This window comes from Beta vulgaris, chromosome 2, assembly GCF_026745355.1.
Source record: "Beta vulgaris subsp. vulgaris cultivar EL10 chromosome 2, EL10.2, whole genome shotgun sequence".
Classification (NCBI taxonomy): Eukaryota; Viridiplantae; Streptophyta; class Magnoliopsida; order Caryophyllales; family Amaranthaceae; genus Beta; species Beta vulgaris.
The window spans coordinates 46,148,547-46,174,037 of NC_079203.1; the positions used below are offsets into that span (position 1 = coordinate 46,148,547).

A 25,491-nucleotide genomic window follows, 5' to 3' on the forward strand; every position below is an offset into this window, starting at 1 on the left:
CACGAAAATTCAAGAAAAATATTAATGGAGGATGGATGGTGGGAGGAGAGAGAAAATTCCGAGGTTTAGAATGTCACAAATGGAGGATGGTAGGAGGAAAGAGAAAGCTTGAAAGTTCATCAATGAAGGGTGGTGAGAAGATAGCGAGAAGATTAGGGAGAGAGGACAAAACCTAACAACGTTAGGATTTTGTCTGTAGTAAAAATATGTTAGACCCAAACACAAAACTCAGTAGTATCTAAGGAATTCTATAAAATAATGGGTAATTTAGGAATTACGCCAAACTTCTAAAGTACTTGAGGAATTTTCCCAAAACATAATGATTTAAGATAGGGTTAGAAACTTAGAACCAACTACAATGCATGTCAACCATGTAGCAGAAATATGGTAACATTATTTTTGAGAGATAAGATACTACTTGTTTGATTTCTCGAAAATGTGATAAATTAGACCAAATACTAAAGAATGTAACTACCATCCATTACTTCTATTTCTTACTACTATTGTAGTCGTGAGTCGTGACTTGACAAAATTAGAGAGGTTGGCGTACGCCGTAGCCTCCTAGGTCTTTCTCCATAGATAAACATTGATTACTTCTATTTCGTATACCGTGCATAGTTTGCGATTTTTTCACTGCAAATGGCGTAGTGGTTTGGTCCTTGCATGAAAAGAACGCATATTATTACAGATATAGAAGTCTCTTGTTACAAAAGTAATAGTTTAGAATGCATTCTTTTCACTTGAATAATCATGAACGTATTTAAACTGAATATGTTGGACCTAAACTACTGGTTTTTGAATACCTTTGCCTTTATTAGAATCTTGATTCATTTTGTCTCCGGTAATAATTGAACTTTAAATATTGTTACTATTGCCTTTTCCTTGTAAAAATTCTCTAGTTAAAAAATCAGGAAGATAATCATTTTCTCCTTTTATATAATTGGAACTTATTGGACCTGATTGAAACTTATTGAACCTAATAACATAAATATTACTCCTAACATAAATACTACCCCTCAAAATTTATATGAAATAATTATTAAAATTTACCCTTTTAAAAAATAATTATTATTAATTATCTCTTATGATGAACAATTTAACAAAAAAAAATACTATTTATATACTTGTCTATACACAATTTTCACCACTAATATATCTAATAATCTTGTTAATAGTAATATGAATAATAAAATAATAGACAATGATACAAGTATAATACTATACATTGTGATACTTTAATTAAAAATTTTAATAATAACATAATCAGTTAATAGTAGTATGAATAATAAAAATATAGATAATAATACAAATATTTAATAAAATAATAGACAATAATATAATAAGTATAATACGATATGTCCGCACTATTAGTTTTTATTATAATACTCAGAAGAAATCACAATGGAAATCATGTCGATATGATTATTTAGTGCCTCTAAATAGTTGGTAGGGCGAAAATGGTTTTTACATTTCTAATGTGGAGACAAAGATTGATGCATGATTAGGCAAGTCGAGACGAGGGACAAAATTTTAGGTAAATATGAATGTACGGGGTTGTAAGATTCTATCCTTCAATCCGACTTGCGTAGACCCGGTTCACACTAAAAATAGTGTGGACCAGACCCAGACACGTGACCATAACACACACTATATCACTTTAACATACACTATATCATTGTAACATACACTATATCATTTCAACATACACTATATCACTTTAACATACACTATATCATTTTAACATACACTATATCATTATAACATACACTATATCACTTTAACATACACTATATCACTTTAACATACACTGTAACATACACTATATCATTTTAATATACACTATATCATTTTAATATACACTATATCATTTTAACATACACTATATCATTTTAACATATACACTATATCATTTTAATATACACAATATCATTTTAACATACACTATATCATTTTAACATACACTATATCATAAACTGTAATATCCCAAAATTTTAAACATGTTTAATTAAATAATTAAGAAAGTTAAATCGTTCACTTAATAATTTTTTTAGTTAAGTAAGTCTAATTATGAATTATTTTATTTTTGAGCTTTTAAACAAACTAACTAATTCTATAAAATATTGTAATTGAAAAGTAAGATTACTAATAACACCTAAGTTAGTCACTTTTATTACAACAAAGGAAACCAACCAAGCTTAAGCAAATTAATAAAAAAAAAAAGAAAAAAAGAAAAGAAACCCCCCAAACCCACGGTCAACACCCACCTCTTTCCCCCTACACTAATTTCCCTTAATTGAACCACCATTAATCACCTACCATCTCCCCCTATCTCCTACTTGTCCCCTCTCCTAGCTTCCTATTAACAAAACCACCAATCACCATCCTTCCACCTTCAGCCTTTGTTCCAAAAATCTGTCCATAAATACACAGAAGAAATGAGTTTCAATTACAAACTTAAAACCACAAGAAATCACAAAGAATTTCTTCTCTCTCCCTCCTCTGTTTCGACCCCGCACAACCGACCACCGTCGGCCACCGCGCGCGCCACCTGCGCCGCGCTCAGTCGCGTCTTCACCCCACTGTCGTTCGCCGACCACCGTGCAGCTCGCCGGAGACCCGCGCCAGCACTCACGTTCTCTCTCTCCTCGCGTTGTCCCTCTCGCCCCTCTTCTTCTTCGTGCGCTGCAGTACCGGGCTGAACCACCGACGACCCGCGCGCGCTGAACCACCGGAGACTATCGCCGGAGACGTCGCTACTGCTCGCCGTCGACCACCGAAGCCGGCGTCCACCTCAGTCGCGATTCGTCCTCCCTGCTCCTAGTAGTAGAGGTGATGATATTCTCCTTTTTAAATTTCTGATTTCTTTAGTTTAAGTTGATGCAAGCCCAAATTACTACCTAGTGTTATAATTTAAGTTGGGCCTAAAGGAAACTGATTTATACCAGTTAAAACAACTCAAACCAAGTATTGCATGTACATAATTTGGGCTCAAATCTGACTTTTAATTGTATTAGCTAAGCTATTTAGTATTAGATGGACAAATTGAGTTAAACTAAAACTGATTTAGTATTAGATGGACAAATTGAGTTTTACTAAACCACCTACTTATTTACTAAAATCTATTATTGGGTTATAATTCATGATTTCTAAACTAGTTGAGTTGTTTAAAACTAATTAAAAATAATTCATTAAGCTTATTGTTATAATTGAGTTTAAGTTATGAATACTTCACTAATCCTTAAGTTCACTTATAATAATTAGATACTTGACTTGTTAGTTTTAAATGACTAAATGATATTAAAATAATGTTATGGGATCTATTATAACTTTAAAAACTTAACTAATTATTGGACGACTAATTAATTATTAACTATGAACTAGAATAATGTTACGTTTTCGAAAGGTTATATAATTTGTAGTACTTCCTCCGTTCTGTTTTAAATGAAACATTGGATGAAATGACACTATTCACTAATCAATTTTAACTCCAATTTATCGCTATTATATAAAGAAAAACATAGTCAAGTGGGATCTTGTTAGATTCGTCTCGATGTATACTATCAAATTATAACTTTTTTATATTTTTTACGTTTACACAACTAAAGATATTAATGACTAAAGAAGCGCGTTGGGTTGCGTGAAAAAGCAAACGTTTCATTTAAAACGGAACGGAGGAAGTATTATAATTTTTAATGTCTCGATAATTTCTAAAAATATAGCTAAATGAGTCATTTCATTAATTAGTTGTTAAAAAGTCACCTTAATTAAAAGTTATTAACAATTAAGAAATAATGACCTTAATAAGCGCTAACTAATATTTAGGCTTAAAAGCTAAATAACGAAACGTTTATTAATAAAATTATTCTTGAATAGATTAAGGAAGATAAAGGATATTACAAGCCTCCCCTGGCTAACAAGGTTATTAAGCAGGAATCCAGGTAACGTCTACTGCTAACACCCACAACCCCTTTCGAATGATGTTTTATGGTATTTCGCACTATGTTGTTGATTTATGGATTGTAGGATATGAAAGGTTTTACGAATATGATGATTTTCGATGAAATGAAACGACTTCGATGTTACGAAAATATGAGTATAATAATGCTATGGTTTAATGATGTTCATGACTATGATTATAATGATGTAATGTAACTATGATATTTGAAACATGATAAAGTAAAGTGAAAGATGGTTCTTGGCAAGTATGTGGGCATAGAAAACGTCACCTATGATGTGACCGCCTTTCTGGCAATATTGGACACCGAGAGTGTCATCCATTTGTGACGCCTTTCTGGCAATATTTGGACACCGAGAGTGTCATCCATTTGTGACTGCCTTTCTGGCAATATTTGGACACCGAGAGTGTCACCATTTGTTTAGGGAGACGTCCCTATATTGTATGTGATATGCGATATTTGCCAAGTTACCAAAGTAAAAGATATATGATGATGAACATGATAAAGAAGATAATGTAACCTACTATGATATATTGTGAAATGTTTTACTCATTCTCTTAAAATGATGTGAAATGAATTTACGATGTTAGAGTAGTATGTTACTGAGCCTCGGCTCACGACGTTTTGTTTTATGTTTTAGGTACCGATGGTGATAACGGGATGGCGTAGCAGTGAGGATTTAATTAATATCTAGATTATATAGACTCTCATGGTTTTTATTTAAGTTTATGTCAAAACTCTGATTAGTAACTAAGTTTCTATTAATCAAGACTAATGTTGGATCTATATTATGCTTCATTTTATAAATGTTTAAGTTATGATTTTATGTCGCCTTGTATTTTCCTTATGGAAAGTACGGCGGTAACGCGCCGACTATCTAGGTTCCGCTGCTAATAATCGATTAATTAACTTAACCACGATGATTAGAGGTCGGGGCGTTACAGGTTGGTATCAGAGCAACGGTTCTCGATGCCTCAAGTAAAATCTCAAAGGTTTTACTTAAATTAGTAAATAAATGGTAAAGTAAAACGAGAGCCATCACCATAAGTATAGGGTTTATATAATATAATAATACGAAAACTAAATGGTGTAGTTAATAAGTGTTTAAAAATGAAAATGAGTGTGAGTGTTAGGATCGGGAAGGGAATATTTTTATTTTTACGATGAGTCATGCCTCGTTAACATGTTATGCACATGGAATATGTGATGTTTTAGAACATGGCAACAAGTGGAAGTGGACCTACTAATGGAGGAAGTGGAACCCATGGGCCTGAAGTCACACTTGAAGAAATGAGGCAAAGGCTAGATACCTTGCGAAGTGACCCTGTTTTCGAAGAAACGACTGAAAATGCTAACGGAAATCAGGTGGATATAATGAGCTGATGATGGAATTCTTGCAAGGAAACCGACCAAGGGCCAAGACGGAGCAGGAAGAATGCTCCAATATGTTCAAAAGGTTTTCTGCTCACAAGCCGCCTACTTATGATGGAAAACCTGACCCCACGAGTTCGAGGAATGGTTGAATGGCATGGAGAAACTCTTTGATGCCACCCAGTGTCCAGACAAGTGGAAAGTTAACTTTGCTGTATTCTACTTAAAAGGGCAAGCTGATCTGTGGTGGAAGACTGCTAGAGAGATGCAGAATCAACCTGGATTTGGATGGGAAGGTTTAAAGGAGGCTATGAGAAACCAGTTTTACCCTCAGTCTCTGCAACTCCAGATGGAATCCGAGTTTATCCATCTGAGGCAAAGGGGTATGTCAGTTCTGGAATATGCTGTGAAATTCAATGAGTTAGCTCGATTTGCTCCTGATCTGGTGTCTACGGATCGTCAAAGGATGAATCGATTTGAAGGAGGTTTGAATCTGGACCTTCAAGAAAGGCTTGCTGCAAACATGATAAGTCCTATCAAGAGCTATATGATCGAGCTATCAATGTTGAAAGGAAAATGAAGCTGCGAAAGGATGTTTATGAGAATGGAAAAAGAAAAGGTAAAGGTCAAGAAGTTCCAATAAGCAATGTTTTCAAGAAGCAGAACACAGGGTTCTCAAGAAACAATAATGGTCAAAGGACAGTTGCTCATTGCACCAGGTGCAACAGATGGGGCCATCTAGCCAGAGAATGTCGAGCAGGAACCGATCAGTGCTACTGGTGTGGTAAGATGGGCCATATGATTAAGAATTGCCCGACTTTGGAAAGGATGAATGAAAACACTAATAATCGTGGGCCAGTGCAAAGGAACAATTCTCAGAACTATGGTTATGGTAGGAATGCAAGTAATAATGCCAACAAAAACCCTCCACGTGGACCTCCACAAGCCGGACGAGTGTTCATGATGCAGAAAGAAGAAGCTGAGGCTGATGACACCGTTATTACTGGTACTTTTCCTGTCAACTCTGTACCTGCTTATGTCCTTTTTGATTCTGGAGCTTCCCATTCGTTTATATCTACTGCATTTTCTAGAAGCTTGAATGCAAAACCATGCTCTGAATTTTCTGCCATGTCTGTCACCATCCCTAATGGTGAATCCATCTTATGTGATGTCATGTATAGAAATTGTCCTATTCTCATAGGAGGATGTGAATTCAAGTAGACCTCATTCAATTTGAATTAACCGACTTTGATGTGATATTGGGAATGAATTGGTTGTCGAAGTACAAAGCGGACAGAAATTGCCTTAACCATGAAATAACCCTCATGACGCCCGATGGGTGTAATGTTTCTTATCGAAGAAGAAAAGTCCAACCCAAATCAGAAATCATCTCACCCTTGAAAGCCTTCAAGTTACTTTCAAAGGGTCATTATGGATCCTATGTAGTGTGGTAGACCTAACCAAACCTGAACCCTCGTTATCCGATATTCCCATAGTTTGTGAGTACCCTGATGTATTTCCGGAAGAGATACCTGGCATGCCACCAGAAAGGGAAATAGATTTCAGCATTGACCTCGTTCCTGGATCTGCTCCTATCTCCAAGGCACCTTATCGAATGGCACCTGCTGAGTTACAAGAACTGAAAAAGCAACTAGATGAATTACTCGAGAAGGGGTATATTCGACCTAGTGTGTCGCCATGGGGTGCACCAGTCCTATTTGTCAAGAAGAAAGATGGAAGCATGAGGTTATGTATTGATTATCGAGAGTTGAACAAGATCACCATCAAGAATAAATATCCATTGCCTCGTATTGATGATCTTTTTTACCAACTTCGAGGTGCAACTATCTTCTCCAAGATTGATTTAAGATCTGGATATCATCAACTCCGCATAAAGCCAGAAGATATTTCAAAAACCGCTTTCAGGACCCGATATGGTCATTATGAATTCACAGTAATGCCATTTGGGTTAACCAATGCCCCTGCTGTCTTCATGGATCTGATGAACCGAGTATTTAAATCATACCTCGATAAGTTTGTGGTTGTATTCATCGATGATATCTTGGTGTTTTCAAGAAACTTGATCGAGCATGAAGAACATTTGAGGAAGGTGTTAGAAGTGTTGAGAGAAAGGAAGTTGTATGCAAGTTGAAGAAATGTGAGTTCTGGTTGAAAGAAGTTGCCTTTCTAGGGCACATCATTTCAGATACTGGAGTCTCGGTTGATCCACAAAAGATAAGAGCTATCATGGAATGGCCTAGACCCACTAATGTTCCTGAAGTTCGGAGTTTTATGGGTTTAGCTGGATATTATAGAAGATTTGTCCAAGATTTCTCCAAGATAGCCATGCCTATAACTCGATTGGTGAAGAAGACGGTTAAGTTTGTATGGAGTGATGAATGTGAAGCAGCTTTTCAAGAGTTGAAGAAGCGTCTCACTACTGCTCCTGTTCTTACTCTCCCTTCTGGAACTGATGGATTTGTTGTGTATAGCGATGCCTCTAAGCATGGATTAGGTTGTGTGTTGATGCAGAATGATAAAGTTATAGCATATGCTTCCCGTCAACTCAAGCCTCATGAACAAAACTACCCAACTCATGACCTTGAACTAGCCGCAGTTGTGTTTGCTCTCAAAATATGGAGACACTATCTCTATGGTGTTCCGTGTAAGATCTTCACCGACCACAAAAGCCTTAAATACATTTTTACCCAAAAGGAATTGAACTTGAGGCAACGTAGATGGCTTGAACTCCTAAAGGATTATGATGTCGAGATCCTATATCACCCAGGCAAAGCTAATGTCGTAGCTGATGCTCTAAGCCGCAAATCCTACCTAAACACAACCTTAACCTTGCCGAAAGAAATCAATGATGATTTGATGAAGATGAAAGTGGAGATCATGCAACCGAAAATAGAAGCACAGTTGTACGCATTGGAGTTGAGGCCGACTTTGTTGGAAGAAATAAAAGAGGCGCAAGATGGAGACTTGGAGTTGCAAAAGATAAAGAGTGATGTGAAGAAGGGAAAATCACCGGATTTGTGATCCAAGATGATGGCACGTTGAGATTTCAGGGTAGAATGTGTTCCAGATAAGGAGGCATTGAAAAAGAGAATTCTGGAAGAAGCTCATAACAGTCCTTTTTCTGTTCACCCTGGAGGAAACAAGTTGTACAAGGATTTAAAGCAGACCTTCTGGTGGAGCAATATGAAGCAAGAAGTTGCAGAATTTGTGTCAAGATGTCTGACTTGTCAAAGGATAAAGATCGAACATCAGAGACCTGCAGGATTGTTGCAACCATTAGATGTTCCTGCATGGAAATGGGATTCAATTTCTATGGATTTTATCATGGGGTTGCCACCATCATTTCGAGGAATGAACTCTATATGGGTCATTGTGGATAGACTGACAAAATCCGCACATTTCTTAGCCATTAGAAATAATTGGAGTTTGGATAAGCTAGCTGAGTTATATATGAGCACAATTGTCAGATTGCATGGAGTGCCAAGTTCTATTGTGTCAGATCGTGATTCGAGATTCCAAGCAAAGTTTTGGAAGGAATTACAAAAGGCACTTGGTACGAGACTGGATTTTAGTACCGCTTTCATCCAGCAACAGATGGTCAAACAGAAAGGACCATTCAGACTCTCGAAGATATGTGAGAGCATGTATTCTGGATTTTCAAGGAAGTTGGGAGAAATACTTGCCATTGGTTGAGTTTTCTTACAACAACAGCTATCAAGCTAGCATCCAAATGGCACCATATGAAGCACTGTATGGAAGAAGATGTAGAACACCCCTGTGTTGGAGTGACATTGATGAAGCTCGAATGATTGGACCTGACTTGATACAAGAAACAACGGAAAAAGTACGATTAATTCAAGCCAGGATGAAGGCTGCACAAAACCGACAAAAGAGTTATGCGGACCGTCGAAGGAGGCCATTGGAGTTCGAAGTAGGTGATCATGTTTTCTTGAAAATTTCGCCTACTAAGGGTATTATGAGATTTGGTCAAACTGGTAAGCTAAGTCCGAGGTACATTGGTCCATATGAGATTTTGGATCGAGTCAACGAAGTAGCTTATCGCTTGGCGTTGCCGACGACTTGGATAAAGTTCATAATGTTTTCCACGTGTCGATGTTGCGAAAGTATATACCAGACCCTAGCCATGTGATCAGACACGAGCCTTTGCAGCTAAGGAAGATTTGACTTATGAAGAGAAACCATTGAAATTCTTGATCGTAGGGAAAAGCGACTTAGAAGCAAAGTAATTCCTATGGTTAAGATTTTATGGGTAATCACACGTCATCCGAAGCCACTTGGGAAGTAGAAGATCAGATGAGAACAAAATACCCTCACTTGTTTGAATAGATGACTTTGATGTGTTTAATTATGTGCTTCTGAAATCTTATGTATGAATGTTCAAGTTTATGAATGCATGATTTTATCCTTTTGACAATGCTATGTAAGTTTCGAGGACGAAACTTTTTCTAAGGGGGTAAGGATGTAATATCCAAAATTTTAAACATGTTTAATTAAATAATTAAGAAAGTTAAATCGTTCACTTAATAATTGTTTTAGTTAAGTAAGTCTAATTATGAATTATTTTATTTTTGAGCTTTTAAACAAACTAACTAATTCTATAAAATATTGTAATTGAAAAGTAAGATTACTAATAACACCTAAGTTAGTCACTTTTATTACAACAAAGGAAACCAACCAAGTTAAGCAAATTAATAAAAAAAAAAAAAGAAAGAAACCCCCAAACCCACGGTCAACACCCACTCTTTCCCCCTACACTAATTTCCCTTAATTGAACCACCATTAATCACCTACCATCTCCCCCTATCTCCTACTTGTCCCCTCTCCTAGCTTCCTATTAACAAACCACCAATCACCATCCTTACCTTCAACCTTTGTTCCAAAAATCTGTCCATAAATACACAGAAGAAATGAGTTTCAATTACAAACTTAAAACCACAAGAAATCACAAAGAATTTCTTCTCTCTCCCTCCTCTGTTTCGAACCCGCACAACCGACCACCGTCGGCCACCGCGCGCGCCACCTGCGCCGCGCTCAGTCGCGTCTTCACCCACGTCGTTCGCCGACCACCGTGCAGCTCGCCGGAGACCCGCGCAGCACTCACGTTCTCTCTCTCCTCGCGTTGTCCCTCTCGCCCCTCTTCTTCTTCGTGCGCTGCAGTACCGGGCTGAACCACTGACGACCCGCGCGCGCTGAACCACCGGAGACTATCGCCGGAGACGTCGCTACTGCTCGCCGTCGACCACCGAAGCCGACGTCCACCTCAGTCGCGATTCGTCCTCCCTGCTCCTAGTAGCAGAGGTGATGATATTCTCCTTTTTAAATTTCTGATTTCTTTAGTTTAAGTTGATGCAAGCCCAAATTACTACCTAGTGTTATAATTTAAGTTGGCCTAAAGGAAACTGATTTATACCAGTTAAAACAACTCAAACCAAGTATTGCATGTACATAATTTGGCTCAAATCTGACTTTTAATTGTATTAGCTAAGCTATTTAGTATTAGATGGACAAATTGAGTTAAACTAAAACTGATTTAGTATTAGATGGACAAATTGAGTTTTACTAAACCACCTACTTATTTACTAAAATCTATTATTGGGTTATAATTCATGATTTCTAAACTAGTTGAGTTGTTTAAAACTAATTAAAAATAATTCATTAAGCTTATTGTTATAATTGAGTTTAAGTTATGAATACTTCACTAATCCTTAAGTTCACTTATAATAATTAGATACTTGACTTGTTAGTTTTAAACGACTAAATAATATTAAAATAATGTTATGGGATCTATTATAACTTTAAACTTAACTAATTATTGGACGACTAATTAATTATTAACTATGAACTAGAATAATGTTACGTTTTCGAAAGGTTATATAATTTGTAGTATTATAATTTTTAATGTCTCGATAATTTCTAAAAATATAGCTAAATGAGTCATTTCATTAATTAGTTGTTAAAAAGTCACCTTAATTAAAAGTTATTAACAATTAAGAAATAATGACCTTAATAAGCGCTAACTAATATTTAGGCTTAAAAGCTAAATAACGAAACGTTTATTAATAAAATTATTCTTGAATAGATTAAGGAAGATAAAGGATATTACAAGCCTCCCCCGGCTAACAAGGTTATTAAGCAGGAATCCAGGTAACGTCTACTGCTAACACCCACAACCCCTTTTGAATGATGTTTTATGGTATTTCGCACTATGTTGTTGATTTATGGATTGTGGGATATGAAAGGTTTTACGAATATGATGATTTTCGATGAAATGAAACGACTTCGATGTTACGAAAATATGAGTATAATAATGCTATGGTTTAATGATGTTTCATGACTATGATTATAATGATGTAATGTAACTATGAGAAACATAAAAGTAAAGTGAAAGATCGTTCAAGATGTGGGCATAAAATATCACCTATGATGTGATCGCCTTTCTGGCAATATGTGGACACCGAGAGTGTCATCCATTTGTGATCGCCTTTCTGGCAATATTTGGACACCGAGAGTGTCATCCATTTGTGACTGCCTTTCTGGCAATATTTGGACACCGAGAGTGTCACCCATTTGTTTAGGGAGACGTCCCTATATGTGTTATGTGATATGCGATATTTGCCAAGTTACCAAAGTAAAAGATATATGATGATGAACATGATAAAGAAGATAATGTAACCTACTATGATATATTTGTGAAATGTTTTACTCATTCTCTTAAAATGGTGTGAAATGAATTTACGATGTTAGAGTAGTATGTTACTGAGCCTCGGCTCACGACGTTTTGTTTTATGTTTTAGGTACCGATGGTGACAACGGGATGGCATAGCAGTGAGGATTTAATTAATATCTAGATTATATAGACTCTCTTGGTTTTAATTTAAGTTTATATCAAAACTCTGATTAGTAACTAAGTTTCTATTAATCAAGACTAATGTTGGATCTATATTATGCTTCATGTTATAAAATTTTTAAGTTCATGATTTTATGTCGCCTTGTATTTTCCTTATTATGGAAAGTACGACGGTAACGCGCCGACTATCTAGGTTCCGCTGCTAATAATCGATTAATTAACTTAACCACGACGATTAGAGGTCGGGGCGTTACATAAACTCACGTGATATGGATCGAGTGCACACTAATTAGTGTGCACCGGGTTCATATTAGTTTTTTTATCTATCCTTTGGAAATCTTACTACGCATTGTTGCTGAAATTAGGATAACAAGTTAAAAAGGCAAGACATTATTATCTTTATAACTTTTGAGTACTCCAAAATGATTTAGCACTTTATACAATACAGAAGTGATAGAGGATAGATATTTTTTTGGTTCACACTTAGAAGATGTGAAAATGGGACATTATTTGAGTAACCCACCGGGTAGACTACCCGCTAATCATAGATAATTAAAATATTAGTATTTAAGTCTAGTTGGATTCCACTATCATAATTACCACAATCTTATATTATGGGGTGGGTAGTCTACCCGGTGGGTTAACCAAGTTTAGCTGTTCGAAGATGAGTAATAATAGTTTCAACACATTTATTTCTTGTCGACAATCTCAAATGACACTCTTGATTACACATAAACATAAACTTGAAAGCTAAAACATACCAAACAATAACAACTATAGGAATTTAATACATATATAGCAGGCGAAACATATGAAATATGGAACATAGAGACTATATATATATCAAATAGGATTGTACTATTGACTCTTGATCACTCCTTGCAGAGATTCTCCGTAAAATTTTTGAATTTCTTGTACCCAGGGGAATTCGCCTTAGATTGGTATCGTTTGAGTACTTGTTTAAAAAGGGGGCAATAGTCTTTCAAACTGCGAGGATCAGACAACTCTTTAGCCTTCTTCAGCTGCTTCATGAAGTTTGGGTTGTTCTTCGGATTCTGAAAATAGTTGCGAGCTCCTTGGAGAATTTTTCCGAATGCACCACCACCTGCTGCATCAACAATTCCGCTCATCATGACCAGGCTGAGGATAAGAAAGCAACTCATCATCATTTGGAAATTATTGTTTTTGGTGCTAAAGCACTTCATTTTGTTGTTGAAAATAGTTTGGAAGAGGAAATGAAGGTGTGTGAATGTTTTGTATTTTATCACTTTGCAATGCATACACCCCATATATATAGATGATTGAATACTATAAGGTAGGAAGGTTCGTATAAATCTTCACAGAACACTAACTAAGACCATTGAATCTGCATCATTGCGCTTTGGTCTGCCCCCCTATTCTTTCACTGCAAGTTGCCTAGTGACTAGTGGTTTTGTCGTAAAAAAAAATCATATCCTAGACATAAAGAAGAATCTCGACAAAAAAAAAAAATCTAAATCTAAATGAGAGACGATAAATTTATTATAGTGATATCTAAATAGTATATTATAATCAATCAATATATCAATATATATATATATATAAAAGAGGAACTTTTCGGGAGCATAGAGTGTGCCACCTAGGATTGCCACGTCATCTTATTAATTTAGAGATAATAAAATTTAGAGTTTGAGAGATAATAAAATTTATTGTTTGAGAGATAAGAGTTTATTCACTCTACGGCTATGACAAAAATCAAAAAATTTATTTTTAGATATTATAACTAGAAATCTATTATATCTACTATAGTATATATTCACTCTACGGCTATGATTCACATATAAAATCACAAAATAAAATAAAAAACTTGATTCTTGAGATTTGCCTAAACCATACGATAACATCTAATGAACTGCTGCAAATCTACTAAAGTAGCCAACATTTTCAATGACAGCTTCTATGCATTTGTGGCCACTCAATATCTACTTTATTTTATTTTTAAACTTTTATTATAGTGATATACTGATATGTTAGTTGACAATACCGGTCAACATGCCTACACTTATTAGAGATGAAAATAATCATTGCAATACTAACTTTATATCAACTTTTTATAAACTTTATTAATATATAATTAAAGATAATAAAGATAATCTAAAAATAAGGGTATAATGACAAATATTTTATCAATTCTTTTTCTACTATAATAATGGGTTTGGGCATGATTTTTAAGAAAATGAAACAAAATGTGTAGTTTATCATAGAGGTACTCCTTTAGGGTGCGTTCTGTTCAACTTAAAAAATTAAGTTTCAGGTCCAATAAGTTCAGATAAGTTCAGATAAGTTCAGATAAGTTCAGATAAGTTGCAATAAGGTCTAATAAGTGCAATAAGTTTCAATAAGGTCTAATAAGGTCCAATAAGTTCCAATCAGGTGCAATAAGTTCCAATCAGGTGCAATAAGTTCCAATCAGGTGCAATAAGTTCCAATCAGGTCTAATAAGGTCCAATAAGGTCCAAATAGTCAATGTTTAATAAACATTTGTATTATTGTCCACTATTTTGTTATTCATAATTTCATATCACTATTAGCGGATTATGTTATTATTAGAATTTTAATTAAAGTACCACAATGATTATATAGTATTATACTTGTATTAGTGTCTATTATTTTATTATTTATTTGTATTATGTCTATTATTTTATTATTTATTTGTATTATGTCTATTATTTTATTATTCATATTACTATTAGCTGATTATGTTATTATTAGAATTTTTTATTAAAGTACCACAATGTATAGTATTATACTTGTATTATTGTCTATTATTTGATTATTCATATTGCTATTGAATAATATTATAATCATGGTCAAATAATTAAGGTTAACAATAATAATAATTATTATTATAATTACAAATATTTGAGAGGTGTTGAAGCTATTGTGTTGAGAAGAAAGGAGAAGAAAGGAGAAGTAATGAGAAGAAATCTGAGAGGTGTTGAAGCTACTGTGACTTTGAACATTATTTTCTCTTTCTTCTAGTAACATTCAAATAAATGAAAGGTGAAGAAAGCTGAAGAAATGAATGAAGGAGTTGTTGTTAGCAATAAATGTTCAGCTTATTTTCATTGATTTGGAAAAGGAGAATCAGGCCCATAATCAAGCCCTTTACAATGAAAGTTCACTGCTTTTGCTCAGCTTAGATTAGTAACTACTACTCCCTCCGTTTCATTTTAATCTACCCACTTACACTTTTCACGCATGCCAATGTAAAACTTTAAGGACATATATCTTTAGTTTTGTATTTATAAAAATTATAAAAAGTACATATTAATAAAATACATACTAAGACGAATCTACCCGCAAAGGTAATTGACGCCACATTCTCTTCACATCTGGGCACATCATAAGAGTGTGCAATGTGTTTTCCAAACCTTCCCCACACATTAGGTATCGTCGGTCTCCTGCCATTCCTCTCTTGAACAGATTTTTACAAGACCCATCATCATGTATTTCCCGCCTCCCGAACAGTTTCACCTTGGCTGGTACTTGTGCTCCCCAAAGTCTTTTCCATATAACTTGTTTAATGCTCCCCGATGATGATGTTGCATCTTTCCTTCTATCTTCCATCTCAAGAAAATAAAGTTTTGCTTGGATTGAAGATTGGGTTTTTGTTTTTTTTTCTTAGCCACTAATACTTCAAAAACCTTTTAATAAAATTGAGGTTTGTGGCCATATTTGATATTCTTCATACATACAAAGTAATCTTTCTGTTAGGTTATAGTGTTGGATCTAAAAATCTTACGAATACAAAGTTATTTTGTCTATACTGATATGATGTAAAACAACACTATTAGATATATTAGTGATGAAAGTTATGTATAGGCAAATATATAAATAGTAATTTTTTTGTTAAATTAATTATCATAAGAGATAATTAATAATCATTATTTTTAAAAGGACGAATTATAATAATTATTATTCCATAAAAAAATTTGAGGGGTAGTATTTACGTTAGTGGTAATATTTATGTTATTCATGGTCAATGTTTTTGTCTAATAAGGTCAAATAAGTTTCAATCAGGTTCAATAAGGTCTAATAAGTTTCAATCAGGTCCAATAAGGTCTAATAAGTTTCAATCAGGGTCAATAAGTTCCAATAAGGTCCAATAAGGTCAATCAGGTTCAATCAGGTCCAATAAGTTCCAATCAGGTTCAATCAGGTCCAATAAGTTGAATCAGGTCCAATCAGGTTTAATAAGTTCCAATAAGTTCAGTTCAGGTTCAATAAGTTCAGTTCAGATAAGTTCCAATAAGTTCAGGTCCAATAAGTTGAATAGAACGCACCCTTAATTAACAAGTGTAGGGATAAGTAAATCCTTAATAAAGTAAGCGCAACTTTATGAGGCAATTTGATGAATTATTAATGATGATTTTATTAACATAAAGTAAAGGTAATATTGACAATTATAGTTGTTTTTTTTACTAAAAGTCCATTGGTCCAAATAGATAATTAACAGATGAAGTATGTGAATAAAATCGTGTTGAAAAATCTCATTTCACAGTAACACAAAATCAATAATGTTAACAAAAAATTTACAAAAAATATATATAAAAAAAACCCGTGCAACGCACGGGCTTCAAAACTAGTATTATATATACAGTGGCACTTTATGTTTTTTAAAAATAATCTACTCAAAATATCCTCTTATCTTCTTCAAACTTATTGAATTTTGCCCAAAAGCTAATTTTATTTTTTTAAAGGTAAGATAAAGTCCCTTGCAAGGAAGAGGAAAAATTGAGAATCCCTCCTTGCGAGAGGTGAGACTCGATCCCATGACCTCTAGGATCAGAGGTGAAACCAACACCACTAGGTTATCACCTGCTGCTCCAAATCTGTATAGTAAGATTCGAACATGCGACCAATTCTTTATAAAGTAAAAGTCTTACCATCTCAATTAATTATTAGATGTTTTACAATACGCTAATTGATTGGATCATGTTTGGATAGTTATTTTGTATTTATGTATAATAACTCCATTTCTTTTTAGTTTTTAATTTACTCACATTACTTTATGAGAGAACCAAGAAACAAGTCCAAAAGTATGAGAGAGAAAGTGAAAAGTGTGAGAGATAAATTAAAAAGTGGTTTAAAATATTAAAAAACAAATGATATAGGTGGAAAAAAGAAGAAATTAGATGGGATTACATGTTACTTAAGAATAGAAAAGGCAACATTGTGTTGATATAAAAGAAACGGATTAGAAAGAAAAATATATAGATTAGAAACGGGCAGAGTATGAATTCAATGATGTAATCTCTTTTTTTCATGTAACATGGTTAATACAATTAGTATCTGAAGAATGACTCGGCCCACTGTCTAGTTAGGATATACTACCTAGATTTTTATTAGTTTATTCACTTTTTTAGACAGTACATAAAGTTTTAGGAAAAATAATTATGTAGGTCATAGAAGGGAAAATAGAATATCAATTTATTATATATTACATTAAAATTAATGTTGTGGACCAAGACAAGTAAAGTTAAAATGTAAATATAATAATATAAAATTGTTAGGACCATTTCAAAAATAGAAATTAAAAAGTGCGTAAACTATATGAAAATCCAAAAGAAAAAATGGGTTAATTAATAAAACGATACGAGAGAGTAGTAAGTTAATAATATTGTTGCAAGACATTGTATTATAACTTTTGAGTACTCAAATAATTTAGCACTAAGTACATAAGATAATGTCGTAAAAGATTACTTAACACTTAATGGTAAACATTTACTAACTGGAATCAAAGAAAAAGAGGTATTAGATTTGTTTTGTCCAAGATGGGAATGTTAGATTTCTTTCTTCTTCTAAATGCTTCCATGGCGATTGCTCTATTCAAAGTTAATCCTTTAATTTGTACATTTAAAATATCAATTTTTTGTTAATTTTAAATTATTAGTTGAGGAAACAATACGTCTCTTCTCAAAAATTGTAGTAAAGAGACCAAATGTGAAACAAATGGGAAAGTTAGATTTGTTTATACAACTCAATTAATAAAAGTATGTTTTTGAAATTCATAATTTCTATTATCACATACAATACGTTACTTTTTAGTTATTTTTATATGTATTTAAAATTAAAATTAAATAATATGTTATTTTTCATCTAAATAAATATATTTTTATATATTGTAAAACTTTATTATATATAAATCTTATTTCGAATCATATATCACGCACTATCCGATGGTAAATTTTTTATATGATATTGTGGATTATGTAGCAAAAGTTATATTTAATTTATACAGTAATTTAGTCTGTTTATTCAAAATCAGAGTCTAATCTTCACTTATTGAAAACACCTTATATGTATTTATATTTATGTGGAACACAATTTTTTTTTTTTTTTAAAAAAAAGAATGACATGGCTTGAAAAAAATGTATGGGCTTATACAACTTTTTTGGCCACGATTTTGGACTTGGTCCAATTCTTTTTGGGTTTTGTACGAGTTTAGAGCAAGCCAAAAATGCTTTCACAGTATAAATTTTGGTCGGGCTCAATTTTGGCCAGAAAAAGTGTTATTTTTTGGACCGAAAAAATGGACCTCGGGAGACAATGATGTCAACAATCAACCAGAACTGGATAACTTGATCCAGCAAAGGGATCTATTGAGCACCCAGTTGCAGAATTTGGGCAACATTCAGCCCTCCACTATCAACATTGTCACCGAATTGGATGTTTGTTCAGGAAATTTGTCACGGGTAGTTTCAAGAATCAATGAATTGAAAGATTAATTAGATGGGTAACCAACTTTCTTGGCGAATTAAAAGTCTTTACCTTTGCCATCTTGTCGGTAACCCGTATTACAAGTTGATTATGTGCCGACGGTGATGAAAAGAGAAGGTATTGTGTGACGCCTACGGTTGGATGAGAGCAGCTTGTTTTGATGCTGAAACCAATAATGACGTACGAGATGAGATTCTCTTCCAGCATGCCATATCAAGTTGAAGGTTGTCACGTACGAGATCAAATTGGTGTGAAGTGGGAATGATCAACGGGTGAGAATTAAGAGATGATTCACAAACACAACAATATGATTTTCGGTTGGGAAATTTAGAGGAGCCATCTGATTTGGAAATAAGAAGTTGGGTGGTTTCATGAAAAGTGGATTGTATTGATGATTGTATGTGTATTGGGAACTTCCTTCTTGCACGTGGATGAAGGTTTTCTTAATGTACTAGTCATTAGTTGTATTGCGGATTTGTGATTAACCATTTACAATTATTGGATCCGCTACTAACTCTATATATAACAAGTGATGTATAGTGTAGATTTATCACAAGTGTGTATATAAGTTGTTGGTTAGATGCAAAACATATAATATGAAAGAATGTTATATATGTCTTTGGATATGTATCTTGTGGGAAACTGGATGGTATTTCCAAGCACGTAGTAATACGCTTTCCTACAAGAATTTTACCGCTCCACTAGAATCAACAAAATTCTCAGTAAACTCTTGTGAGATATGAAAAACAAACTATGTAGCGTGGTTGATGACAAACTACATACACTACAATGTTTTTGAAGTTGTGTTTTACTATGAACAAGGAGAGAAATCTATAAATAAATCTTCTTAAGCAAGTACGTGAATGAATCTAATCCCATTCCATATGTGAGATCTCCCTATATATATTAGGGAAGGTTCACAAATGAAAGATTGAAATGGTACACCATTTCACATGAAGAGACATGCATCATTTCACGAAATAAAGTGTCACGTCAGTATGTTGCGGGTGCACCAAACTTCCCCATCAATCAAGAGATTCTCAGGGCCAAATGTGCAGCCAACAATTGCGCACAACACAGCAAGGTGCGCCTCACGTCGCTTGGTGCGCCACACACACCTTGCATGTGTGGCATGTTGCGTGGCCGTTTATTTCTTGGCCCAATTCTTCGCGTTTAATTTTCTTACTAGTTACTACGTTTCATCACACCGCAACATCAAATTATAATCATCACATAAAATCAACGGACACATTTAACGATAAATGTTCCAACACAGAAGAACTTCAAGTCTTAATTCAGGCATTTTAATCATAACCACCAATACATTTTGATAGCAATAGTAATATAGTTTTATTTTATTTCTATCTCGGTCGCATGTTAAGAATTTTCAAACGACTCAGTTTTTAAGCTACTCATATTCATGGACATCAAGATAAGAATAGAGTGACAATTAAAGAGATTTCTTTTAAAGATCGGAAATAATGACCATTCTCTAAATTATGAAAACACATGTTACTAGTTTTTTTTTTGAGGGGACATGTTACTAGTTTGTAGAAAAAACAAATGTCTGTTTTTCCGATTTATTTCAACATATATATATTATTTAAAATTAACATTTTTGTATGTAGATATAATTTGGTGTTTACTAATTTGATATAGACAACCCGAAAAGGATTTTGATGTTTTAATGTAGAAAACTTGGTGTCAAAAGTTTCAAGGTTCGAACATGTATTGTTTAACAAGGAAGTGCAAACTCTCAAAGGAAAAGGGTAAAACTTGGGTCACTAGTGGATTTGGCAATATATCTAGACAATTAAGTAATGTCAAAGGAAAGGTGGGTCACTAGTGGATTTGGCAATATATCTAAACAATTACTAGAACATAATGATTACTCCCAATTAATTAGACAACAAGATTACCAAGGATGTCTTGGCCTAGTGGTTAAGATTGAGGTGCTGTGAACGATAGGTCACAGGTTCGAATCCCCCCTCCCCTTCTTTGTACTTTGTACTGCCTTCGTGGCTCATATGGATCAAAAAAAAAAATTAGACAACAAGATTTGTTTTTGGCTAAGCAAACAAAATTGTTAGATTTTTCAAGACTCTTATTGAAAAATCAAGGCTAAGTCTAACAATTTAAAGTTTGGGGATGCAAACACAAAGTAGTATCATACTTGTGCTTCGATTAGACGAAATCGAAAATCGAAATTTGATTACATCTATTAAAGATCTGTCTGATAATATAGTCACCCAAACAAAATTAGTAGAAGAATGTATGAATAATGCTTTTAAAAAAAGATTTACCAAGAATATGGATTGTACTTTTTATTATGACTATGATTTATCGCTATCAGAGTGTATAATTTCGAAAAGGGATAATATAGACTTGTGTGTTGATTTGTCGATAGAAGAAGTTAAATTAGTTCTGTTTAATCTAGCGTCGGATAAATCTTTGGGGCCATATGATTTTACTTTTTTTTCTATCAAAAATATTGGACCGCTATATCAAATAAGGATATCTATTTATGGACGGAGGGAGCAGAACAAACTATCTACCGTTTGGGTTTTTTTAAAGTAAAATTGATTGCAAGTAGCAGTAAGAAAGTAACAGAACCACACTCCTTATTTTACGAGTAAGAGGATGTGGAATTTGGATCAAATAAGTAGCTGCTCTGATAGCTGGCACGTGGGAAGCTAATCTAAAAATAAAGGGGTCCGTTGCTAGTTTTAGCTCACAATACCACTATACTCTTTAAGTTTCTAGAATTCCAGGTATGAAAAAATCCACTTGTATTTCATAATTAAATCCTTTACCCAAATAGCATTTCATAATCGCTGTTATTTTGACCATATTATTATAAGATAAATGAGAAAGGCTTGGTAACCAACGGTTTGAGTCCAAAAAAGACTCAAACACCCAAAATAAAACACATTAGTACCATTATAACCTGACATTGGTATCAAATTGTTATCAGGACTGGTACCAAGGTATCAATATTTTCGGAGAATGGTACCATTATAACCTAGCATTGGTACCAAGCAAATGTCATCCACACGCGCGTGAAATCTTCCAACGCATAAAATGACCAAATTATCCCCGTTTGAGTCTTCTAAGAGACTCAAACAGTTGGTTGCCAACTATGCCAAGACAAGCTCTAAGATAAATATAACCGGTTAGCTGATTTACTCTTTTCGACTTTTAATCATTTCTTAGTGGCCTTTATAAAGTTAAATTCTGATCACTAATTGTTGCCATACTCACAAAAGTTACAGCCACATAGGATTTTTGTTATATTCTTATCAATTTGTACATTCAATTTTAATTTTTTTAAGTTAATTAGTTGAGTAGACCTTAGTCTCTTCTCTAATATTCTCTCCGTTTATTTTTAATTACTATATTATTTGGACATGGTTTTTGAGACATTTCTTTTAATATATTTTATTCCTTCCAAGTAAAAGTTATAAAAATTTGATATTATGAATCTACGACTACATATATATCGAGACAAATCAAACAAGACATTACATGACTAAATTTTTACTTATAACAAATAATCGGTTAAAATTGATAGTTTGATTTTCTAAAATAAAAATATAGCAATTAGAAAGAAACGGAAGGAGTATTAAATTAACAATCTAACTTGTGTGGATCCGGTTCACGTTAAAATTAGTGTGCACCAGGCAAAACAACATATCATTACTGAACAATCACTATATTATGCGAAAACCCACTATATTATACAGAAATCCACTATATCATTCAAACCCACACTATATGCAGAAACTCACTATATTATTCAGGCACACTTATGATATCATTCAAACACACACACTATATCATACAGAAACTCACTATATCATTCAGACACACAGTATATCATACATAAACTTGCTATATATCATTCAGAAACTCACTATATCATTCAAACACACACTATATCAAGCAGAAACTCACTATATCATTCAAACACTCGTTATATCATGGAGAAACTAAATCATTCCATATGTTAGAACACGTGTCATGATATATACTACGCAACTTAGATCTTCCCGTATGTTAAAACATTTTAATAAATTCCTCTATGATATTGCATATAATTCACATTATGTTTTTCATTAATAAAATATACTATATTGTATATAAGTTCACTATATCTCTGTATAGTTCACTATATGAAGTTAATATCTTACCAACCCGGTGTGCACCGGGTCCATTTGATTTTTTTTATTAAATTAAAGAGACTCATGGTGAAAAGGGTTATGATAGTCTTGAAATGGGATAATGTTTGTGTAAAATGGAGGAACTATATTATTACCTTTTTGAAATGGCGATCCATTAACCATCAGCCTACAATATTTTTTCTCCAATGTAAGAATGTAATTTATCATAGTACAATAACTAAAGATTAATTGGAAAGGTGCAAAAATAAAGTAAAATACTTATATTTTTTTAAGGTATGTAAATTGGAGGTTAGAACATCCATTTTCTAATAGGATTATCGAATCAGAAAAAACATAAGGGAAAATTTCTCAGGTATCCTTAAGGTTTGGCGTATTTTCCAAATTACACCTCTCATTTAGGGAATTTCTCAAATACTTCACAGGTTTGTGTTTGGGTCTAAAATACCCTTACTAATGACGGCAGGTTAACACCGTTAATTTTTTTCCTCTCCATCTTCATATTCTTCAACTCTCCTCCCATCTTCATATTCTTCATCTCTCCTCCCATCTTATACACCACTCATCTCCTCTTCATCTCTGACTTTGTGCTACAAACGTCGTCGGAAAACCACTGCACCACCTATGCACCCTCACTGGTGCACCACCTGAACAACATCATCACCCCCTGAGCATCGTCAGTACTCCGCTGCAACTCCTGCCCTGTTTGTGTCTTTCATCTTTCTCTCTTGTCGTGCTTGCTTCCTCCTTATCCTTTCTCTTTCACCCTGCTTGCCTGAGCTTTTGCCCAACTTGCATCGCCCGTCATCAACCACCCCAGCCCCGCTGTCCATCTCACCGGACAGCCACCGCGGTTCTCCTCACCCTTTGCCGCCTATCGGCACCATCTTCTGTCTCCTGGATTTACCGAATTTGCCGTGCCATCGTGACTTTGATGAACTGATTTTTTGCACTAATTGTTTGTAGATTAAGGGGATTAATTAAGTTTTATAAATTCAAAAATTGTGGGCAGGAATTTTCAATTAATTTTACGTACTAAATCTGATTTTATTTTGTTAATTTAACAAACTACTCGAAAATTCAAGAAAAATAATAATGGAGGATGGATGATGGGAGGAGAGAGAAAATTCTGAGATTTAGAATAGCGCAAATGGAGGATGGTGGGAGGAAAGAGAAAGCTTGAAATTTCATCAATGAATGTTGGTGAGAGGATAACGAGAAAATTGGGGAGAGAGGGGGCAAAACCTAACGACGTTAGGGTTTCATCCATAGTAAAAGTATTTTAGACTCAAACACAAACCTCAAGAATATCTAAGAAATTCTATAAATATAATGAGTAATTTAGAAATTACGCAAAACTAGCTTCAAAATAAAGTACTTGAGAAATTTTCCCAAAACATAATGATTTAAGATGGGGTTAGAACAAATTACAATGCATGTCAACCATGTAGCAGAAATATGGTAACATTCTTTTTGAGTGATAAGAAGATACTACTCGTTTGGTTTCTCGAAAATGGGATCAATAATTGACCAAGTAGTAAAGAATGTAACGACTGTCATGCCATCCATTACTTCTATTTCTTAATACTATTGTAGTCGTGAGTCGTGACTTGTGACAGAATTAGGGGTCGTTTGATTGAAGTTGGAAAGTATAACTTTCCTTGAATTTGCATTATTGCCCATGAAATATCATTTTCTAGGAAGTACATTATTTTGTTTGGTTGAACATGGGAAATTCTATTTCCCATGGGAATTTTCACTTACCTAGGGGGGCCTAAGTAAGTTATTTCCTCCATTTTGTAGGAAATAGAACTTCCTAGGAAGTTCTACTTCCCATGTTTTTACCAACCAAACAACAACACATATACCTACTTCCTAAGAATTTTAATTTCTCATGTATTTGAAGATTAACCAAACAAGCTCTTAGAGAGGTTGGCACACGCCGTAGCCTCCTAGGTCTTTCTCCATAGATAAACATCCATTACTTCTATTTCGTACACCGTGCATAGTTTGCCATTTTTTCACTGCAAATGGCCTAGTGGTTTGGTCCTTGCATGAAAAGAACGCATATTATTACAGATACATAAGTTTCTTGTTACAAATGTAATAATTTAGAATGTGTTCTCTTCACTTGAATAATCATGAACATATCTGAACTGAATATATTGGACCTAAACTGAAATTATTAGGCATAATTAGACCTGATTAAACTTATTGGACCTTATTGAATCTTATTGGAACTTATTGGACATGATTGAAACTTATTGACCTGATTGGAACTTATTAAACCTTATTGGACCTGATTGAAACTTATTACACCTTATTGAACCTAATT

At 34.0% G+C, this 25,491-nt stretch overlaps 1 protein-coding gene across 1 annotated transcript; it reads left to right on the forward strand.

Moving 5' to 3' along the window:
- The first annotated feature begins 5,480 nt into the window (after nt 1–5,480).
- LOC130590533 (uncharacterized) lies at nt 5,481–5,907 on the forward strand. The gene has a single exon (XM_057393017.1). It carries the CDS (start codon nt 5,485–5,487, stop codon nt 5,905–5,907), a length of 423 nt encoding a protein of 140 aa, XP_057249000.1. The 5' UTR covers nt 5,481–5,484.
- Nucleotides 5,908–25,491: the final 19,584 nt, after the last annotated feature.